Source organism: Lipotes vexillifer, unplaced genomic scaffold, assembly GCF_000442215.2.
Source record: "Lipotes vexillifer unplaced genomic scaffold, Lipotes_vexillifer_v1.1 scaffold1094, whole genome shotgun sequence".
Taxonomy (NCBI): domain Eukaryota; kingdom Metazoa; phylum Chordata; class Mammalia; order Artiodactyla; family Lipotidae; genus Lipotes; species Lipotes vexillifer.
Genome location: NW_006792775.1, coordinates 336,268 through 344,869, shown reverse-complemented (window position 1 = coordinate 344,869; position 8,602 = coordinate 336,268). Strand labels below are relative to the sequence as shown.

General features: G+C 52.0%; 1 protein-coding gene across 1 annotated transcript in view; it reads right to left on the bottom strand.

Annotated features, from left to right (window-relative positions):
• The window catches only part of LRRC56 (leucine rich repeat containing 56), a 15,078-nt gene extending 6,749 nt beyond the window's left edge, over positions 1-8,329 (bottom strand). The window contains exons 1-3 of the mRNA XM_007465990.1: positions 8,153-8,329; positions 6,021-6,108; positions 5,430-5,490 (exon numbers count right to left, since the gene is read on the bottom strand). Coding sequence (XP_007466052.1) covers positions 5,430-5,490; positions 6,021-6,108; positions 8,153-8,329 — 326 coding nt within the window. The remainder of the gene's footprint in view (positions 1-5,429; positions 5,491-6,020; positions 6,109-8,152) is intronic.
• Between the last annotated feature and the right edge of the window lie 273 nt (positions 8,330-8,602).

The following is an 8,602-nucleotide window of genomic DNA, read 5'->3' as shown; positions in this document are numbered from 1 at the left end:
CATTCCTGCATATATATGCTGCATTGGCAGGCGGATTCTTAACCACTGCGTCACCAGAGAAGCCCTAGAAAGTTAGATCTTTAAATATATTTATCAAAAAACTGGAAGGAGTGGAACAATTAAGCTAAGCATTCAGCTCAAGGAGCCAGAAAAAGAACAACAGCAAGTAACAAAAGAACATGAAGGAAAGACGTAATCAAGATTAGAACAGAACCAGTAATAACTAGAAAAAACATAGAGAAGATTAACAGAGCCCAGTGCTGATTCTTTAAAAACTTAATAGACAATCCTCTGGCAGGACTGATCAAGGATGAACAGAGGGACAATGCAAATAAATGTATGGAACTTAAAAAGAGGAATAATTATGGCTATAGCAGCAGCTTAAAACAACAAAAACCATTATGAACAAACTGCATACCAACATTCTTGAAAACTAGACAAAGCTGGTGCCAAAAGAAAGAAAACTAGACTAATAACCACTAAAGAAATTAAACAGTGATTAACACCCCTCGCCCCACCCCCGCCAAGTCCCCGGATCTGGATCAGTTTTAAAAATAAGATCTATCATGGAATAGACAATCTCTATCTTCCACAATAATTTCCTGTACAGGAAGTTTCAAAAAATTAAGCAGTTGAAGAGAACAATAAAAGGGAGGGCCCCGTCTGAGTCAGTCCTTGATTCCAGGACCAGAGAAATACAAACTGGGGCATTAAAGCACTATCACTCATGAAGACTGATGTGAAAACTGCACAGCAAATATTATTTTAACGTTACAGTGATTTAAATATTTTTATTTACTTATTTATTTGGTTGCACTGGGTCTTAGTGGTGGCAGGCAGTATCCTTGGTTGTGCCACGTGAACTCTTAGTTGTGGCATGCATGTGGGACCTAGTTCCCTGACCAGGGATTGAACCTGGGCTCCCTGCATTTGGAGCGCAGAGTCCCATCCACTGCACCACCAGGGAAGTCCATACAGTGATTTAAAAATAACTCATCAAGTAGTGTTACTGCAGGAACGTAAGGATGAATTACCATCACAAAATCTGTCAGTGGAATCCAGTGCATAAATAGACTAAAGGAGAAATATCATTTTATGATCAGGTCAATAGATGCAGAGGAACCCAGACACATACCCGTTAAGATCGGGAACAAATCAAGGATGCCTGCTACTGTCATTGCCGCTAACATCGTACTGGTTAGCAGATCCTGGCCAAAGCAATAAGACAAGAAAAAGGAGCAGGAGGATTTGAGTGAAAGATAGCACTCGTAACTTGCTGATAAGATCACCATCAATATGGACACCCATCTGAATTAACAAATTATTTGAATTAATAGGACAGTTTGGCAATAATGTTAAGTACAAAACAAAGGTACACTATTGCCAGAGGTAATAGACCCATTTATAAAAAAACAATTGTTTTATTGATTTAAAATATCTATTCTAGGAAATCCAAAAAAGAGGGCATATATGTATACATATAGCTGATTCACTTTGCTGTACAGTAGAAACTAACACAATATTGTAAAGTAACTATACTCCAATAAAATAAAAATTAAAAAAAAAATCTATTCTAAATCAGCATAGTGTTTCTCTAAATTTGCAACAATCAAACAGAATACAGCAGAATCAGGCCCTCATCCATGATTATAAAAAATACTATAAGTATGTGGGAATTAATTCAGTTCTGGTTTCAGGGAACCCTGCCTTCAGAGGAGGCTGGTGTCCTGCCCTGTCCCAAGTGGCAGCAGGGTGCACAGGTGGGGGTCCTGATTAGCCCACTCCAATCATAATTCCATTCCCTTGCTAGTGGTTGGTGTAAGAGAGTGTATACATGATACAGTTCTGGCCAAAGAAACACAGAAGAATGCCGGGAACCTTCGTGTTCTTACTGATGGACACAGGAAGGCACATTTCCTGTTATGGGATGAATTGCATCCTCCCCACCCCACCCCCCAAATTCATATGTTGGAGTCCTAACCTTCAGGACCTCAGAATGTGACCTGACATGGAAACAGGGTCTCTGAAGATGTAATTGGTGGAGGTGAGGTGGGCCCTAATCCAATATGACTGGTGTCCTTACAAAAAGGGGAAATTTGGATCTGGACACAGGGAGAAGAAGGCCACATGCGCTGAAGGCAGAGATTGGGGTGATGAGTCTACAAGCCAAGGAACGTCAGAGGTGGCCAGCAAACCCCCAGGAGCGAGGAGTGAGCTGGGTTCTCCCTCTGGCTCAGAAGGAGATACACCTTGATCTTGACTCGTGGCCTCCAGACCTGAGGGAGTCAGTTTCTGCTGTTCAGGACACCTGGTTCGTGGTGCTTTGTTCAGCAACCCTAGAAGACTAGCTACCACACTCCCTCAGCCCACCAATGTGGCTGCAGCAGCCCCAGGCATGGGGATGGGGGCCACATCCTGGGGGGCCACCGGCTGCGTGAGCCACCACTGGGCTCCTTGTGTGCCCTCAGGGACAGGGATTCTCACCTGTTCTGTTCCCTGACATATCCTCTGTGCTTAGAACAGGGTTTGCCCCGTGGTCCTTAGGCAATTGAGGGATAAACAATTTCTCACTGCTCAGGCCAGTTGGCTGCAGGTTTCTGTAACTTGCAGCTGAAAGCGTTCTAACCTATAAACCTTACAGAAGAAGTTTAAAGACTCTATTAAGAACATTAAAGCACACGTGAATGGAGAGCTATACCATGTTCATGGATGTGTATAACATAAAAATTAACCCAAATGAGCATGTGCCTTTTTAGAATTCCAAAACAAAACAAAACAAAATCCTGAAAGATAAGGGTGTGTGAAACCCAGCAAACTGGTCGTAAAACTCAAATGCAAGAATAAGTGCTCAGGAATAGCTAGGTCAGTTTGGAAAAAGGAAAACTACGATGAGGGTAACACATGTTACAGATTAACACAAAGCCGCACCAATGAAGACTGTGATGACGGAGAGCTCCTCACTCCGCCAGCGTGTCCGCGGGGGCCTGGGGTAGACGATGCTGGGAAAACCAACTCACCAGGTGGTGCTAAACAGAACTGGGTCCCCATCTCATATCAGGAGTGGAAGCAACCTCACAGATAAGTAGGATTAAAGACCCAAAAATGAAAAGTGAGACCATAAGTGAATAGAAGAAAAAGTAGAATATCTCCAAGACCCTGGGGTGCGGACAAACCTCCTAAAAAACACCCACAATACCAGCCGGAACTGATGGACTGGAACAAATCGAAATGAGGGGTTTCTGTTTAAGTGAAAGCCACCATGGTCTGAGATCATGGGAGGAGGAAGGGTGGAGAGTCTTCAGGGGACACACACACGATTAAGTTGTAGTGAGAACTGTCCCTTCAATCATTTTAATGATCTCCAAGTTAGTTGTTGAGTTTCAGAGATTGTTACTGTGGTTTCCCCACACAGTGGTCCTGGTGAAGGATGCTCTTGTCGGATGCTGGCTGGCCTGGAAACCAGCCCCATCTGTCCTCACGTCAGTGACACTTTCAGGGGCCGAATTCTCTCTCAGCTTCGGATGAAGTGACAGCCATCACGTGAAAATTACCTTCCTGTCCTCATAACACTGCCTGGGGTTTTAATGTCTTGACTGTCTCTGTCATCAGCTAAGCTGTAACATCACTTCATTGCACTGTCATATTGAATTAGTTTCCTTTCACAAATATTTATTTACTATCACTCTGTGAAGATCTGCAAACATTTGGCCAAGTTTCAGGATGTGCTAAGTTTCAGGAAACTTAAAAGATTCCTTATAGTTTTCACTGTTGTTATCAAGGAACAGAACAAATGTTTTATATAAATCATGATTTAATTTTTTCTTGGAATTGATTTTTTTTTGAAATCAAATATTTTGTTTTGTTACAAATGGTAACAGATACTTAATTTTATACCTTCCACTTCTCTTTGTAGTTTCCATCCTTTTTATGGTTTCTATATATTTTATTGTTCTTTGAGCTATTTTGTAAGCCTTAATAATGAAGGAGTAAATATGATTCTTTTTGTCTTTGTTAACTTAAAGTATTGACATCTCTGTCAGAATATTGCTGAACCATGTATAGGTACTAAAGGCAATTCTGAGAACCTGCTTTCCAGACCCTTCCTTGCAGGCCCAGGAGCCATGCAGGAGCCGTGGAAGCTGGCATCCACCTGCTTGTCCCTGCCTACAGGGGCCACGCAGCCTCTGATCTTCTTTGCTTCCACTTCTAGGCTTTCAGGTGTTTTTCAAATTCTTTTTGATGTTTATTCGACAAACAGCAGTACAAATGGGAAAAATCGTGCAAGGCTGCTTAATGAATACCTTTATCATCTCCTCTCGAAATGACTGGATACTTACAGCCCATTTAAAACATCAGGAGAACTTTCTAGAACTGGGACTGGCCTCCCACTGCCCCAGGACGGCTGTCTGGCCGCATAAAACCAGCAGGGTTGGGCTTCCCTTGTGGGGCAGTGGTTAGGAATCCGCCTGCCAATGCAGGGGATGCGGGTTCAAGCCCTGGTCCGGGAGATTCCCACATGCCGTGGAGCAACTAAGCCCGTGCGCCACAACTGCTGAGCCTGAGCTCTAGAGCCTGTGAGCCATAACTACTGAAGCCCACGTGCCACAACTACTGAGGCCCACGCGCCTACAGCCCGTGCTCCGCAACACGAGAAGCCACCGCAATGAGAAGCCCACGCATCGCAACAAAGGGTGGCCCCTGCTCGCCACAAGTAGAGAAAGCCCACGCGCAGCAACGAAGACGCAACGCTGCCAAAAATAAATAAAATAAATTTATAAAAAAACAAAAAACAAAATCCCAGCAGGGTTTTCCTGACACCCATTTTGTTCAAACACCCAATAAACTCTGATATTACCTCAGCTTTGTTCTTTCCAGCCCGACGAAGTAAGCAAAAACCTTAATCTGTCCTGATTTTTGCATTTTGTCTTTTAAGCTATTAAGATGCTGTTGTGTTTCACATGGGGCCTGAGGTCCGGCTGGGCAGCAGCGGCCATGCTCCTCTGCTCGTCTTGCTGCGCTGATGGGGCCGGCTCAACCCCCAGCTACGGCCCCACCAGCACGGGGACACAGCTCTGGGCTGTGGTGAGGGGTGTGGGGATGCCCCAAATCCAGAAGCTGGTCGGTGATGAGCTGCCCAGGCTCGCGGGTTGGGGGTCCTCTGCCGAAGGTCAGTGGGTGCCTTCCGGGCACCACAGGGAGGTCCCTGGAGACCTCATCAGCCACAAAACCTGGTGTGATCAGCCCGACCCTGACTGCAGGCTCCGGGTGGCTGGCGTCACCCTCAGCGGGGCCTCCAGCTGACCAGGGGTGGGCGATGTGACCAGGGGTGGGCGTTAGGGCCAGGAGCTGGAGATAGTGGGATGCTCAGGACCCCACCCAGGCCGGCAGCATGCCCTCCCCCGTGACCACCGCGGCGGGTGGACACTCACCTCAGGGAGCCCAGGCAGCTGCCATTCAGCTTCAGCTGGCTGAGGTTGGGCAGGTGCAGCCCTGTGGGGCCGGAGGAAGAGAGGTCAGCGCAGGCCCTGCCGCCCTTTGCACCTTCAGAGGTGTCAGCGCCCCTCGGCCCCTGCTGCCTGATGGCTGCTCTGAGGCCCCGGGGCAGCCTTGGGGCCACATGCTGATGTCTGAGGCCCGGTTTGAATGACACAGGCCAGCAGGGGAGGGTGCAGGAGGCACCCCGTGGGGGCAGAGGCACACAGAAGGCCACGGGGCCACGGGACTCTGCGGGGAGGGGAGCCTGGCTGGCGCGGGTCTTGCCCCCAGGCCGCCTCCCACAGGGAACTGTGGGCATGGCCAGACCACACACTGGGCTCCAGAGCACGGCCCCCCCAGCCAGTGTCCTGTGCTCCCAGGGCCCCGGGAGAGGGTTATCAGTCCCTGGAGAGCAGGGTGCAGGGCAGGTCTGTGGGTGCAGTGGTCCAAAGACCAGATCCTGGTGGGCAGGGCCCGAGCAGGCCGAGCCTTCAAGCACGGCCTGGCCGTGACAGTGGAGGGTGTGCACGGGGAGGGGCTCTCACCAAAGTTCCCCAGGCTGTTCCCGTGGGTGTTGACACACAGCTCCAGCACGCTCACCAGTCGGAGGTCATCCACCTGGGCCAGGGCCTGCTGCAGGGGTCGGTGGGGAGTCAGCCCTGAGAGCTGGACAGTAGTCACACACACCCCGCCCTGCCCCCCAGTGAGACTCCTGGTTTTGGCTGCAAGGCTGCAGCAGGTGGCAGGCGTTTCCCTGCCTCACCCATGTTGACTGTGGCCACGACTGGCTCCAGCTGGATGATAAGTGTGATGTGACAGGAGTGGAGATTGTGATCCTGTGTGGCTGGTGGGGCCGTTGCCAGAGAAGGGTGTGACCTGAGGTGTGCTGGTGTCCTAACGAGACCCATGGAACAGACCCAGTGCAGCTCAGGGCCTGGAGCCCAGCTCTGCTCAGCATGGCTGAGCCCCAGCCTTCTTCAAACCCATGGACGGTACACTTGCACTGTAATCTGATGAGTTTGGGGGTTGTTTGTTATGTAGCATCACTATAGCAATAGCTGACTCATACAAAACTTGGGACCTAGGTGCAGCTCCAATAGCTACCATAACAAAAATGATGAAATGATGTGACACTGGACGGGGACTGGTGGGGGGTGTGTGATGTGAGTGTTACTGAAGCTGGAAAGATGGAGACCCAGGTCATGTGACAATGGAATTTTTGGTAAAAGGGTCTCCTGTAGTAACCTGGATGGCAGAAGATGCACACAATGAACCTGTGATGGGGGTGGAGAGGTGCCAGGCAATTGTGGGCAGAGTGAGCTGGCCACAGTTCACTGCATTTGATGAGGTTTTACACAAGGCAGAGTTCAGAGCTGGTGGAGAGAGCCCAGGGGTCCTGGAACTCGTGGCTTGGAGAATAAAATGGCTTCTCAGCTCAAACCAGTAAAAGAAAAAATGAAGAAGGGCTTGGAGTTAGGATGACTCAGTAAGACTCAGCCTCAGGGAGAAACCAGTCGCCACATGCTGGCTACATGCGAGAGGGTCTGGGAGGACAGAGGCCTGAGACCCCCGGTTCCAGCGACCGAGGGAAATGCTTCAGCAGCCACGCTTTGGCATGGTGGGCACTGGACTCAAATACGTTAGGAAGCAAGGGTGGTCCTGGGGTGCTTGGGCCACGCTCACACAGGCAGGCTCTCTCCCCAGCCAGGAGCTGGGTGGGGGAGGGGGAGGTCCCAGGGTGGACGGAGTAGCTCTGATCAAGGCGTGTCCCCAGCACCCAGCCCGTGCAGCAGCAGGGGCTGGCGGCCTGACATGACGGGTCCACGCTGGACCAGGACCCTGGGTACTGCGGGCGCTGAAGGCCTGGCTGGAGGGCGGACACACAGGGGCTGCTGGGGGGTGTGGGGAGGGGGCCGGCGGGAGCGTCCTGTCCACCTGCAGTGACCAGACCTCGTGGACCCTTCTCCGAGTTGGTAAGGAAAGTGCGTGGGGACCTCAGGCAGCCAGGCTTCCTTCTGCCGCGTGTTGGTGGGTTGTCACCCCAGGGTCTCCAAGGGTCCCTCACCTGGCTGCAAGTGTTTGTGGGGGCTGGAGGGGTGCTGGGGAGCACCTGGCCCTTAGCGTGGCCAATGAAGGGCGAGGGGCATGGCCAGAAAGGGAAGGGGTCTGGTCACCAGGAGGTGCCGGGCTGCTCTCTGGGGTCACTGGGCAGGAACCTGCAGGCGAGAGGACTCTGCAGAACCTGCTGGGCCCCAGGGTGGGGGTGGGAAGCGGCTGCCACTGCACCCCAGGTTTGGGAGAGAGGCTTCAACAACTGCGCCAGATGCGGTCAGTGGGACCCCAGGATGCCCCACCCTGCAGATGGCCTGCTCCCTCCTCTGCTCGTGGTTCCCTGTCTGTGCGCCATGCGCTTGGATGGGCTGTCACCCTGTTTCCCACAAGAATGAGGGGCCTTCTTTCTGGTTCACGGAGGGGTCCCTGGAGCCCAGCGCATGGTAGGGGCTCAGCGAATCTGAGGCTGGGCCTGGCTCAGGCCCTTCTGCGGCCTGAATGCCTGGGGGACGTCTGTGTCGCCAAGCACCTGGGGTTGGCGCAAGGGTGGAGCAGGTGCAGGGGCCCCAGCGGGCCGAGGGCATCTGTCAGCCCCTGCGGCCGAGCTCAGCCCCCCGGCACTCACCAGTCGGGCAGGTGACAGGTGCTCCTCCGGCAGCCGCCCGCTGTGGCTGCCCCCTCGGCTGCCCGGGGCCTTGCTCTGGGGGCGGGGCTTGTGCCGGCTCTGCCAGCTCAGCGCCCGCACTCGGATACTGGCTATGCTTGGCCAAGGCCCATGGGCTCTGTCCCAGGCCTGGTCCATTCACATCCAACCTGCTGGGTGTAAGCAGAGGGCAAAGATGGTCAGCCTCTGCTCTTCCTCTGACCCACAGCCCAGCTGAGACCCTGTGCAGCCCTCGATGTATGCACGTACACAACAAGCCCCCGGAGCCCACCTCTGGCCTGGAGAAGGCTGTAATGGTGAAGCCCCGGCCTGCCCGGGCGCCTTGCCGTCTCCTCCCTCAGCCTGGGCTCACACCCCCGGCCTGGGCAGGCCGCCCTCCCTGTGCTTCTGCCTGTCCTTCGGGGTCCATGC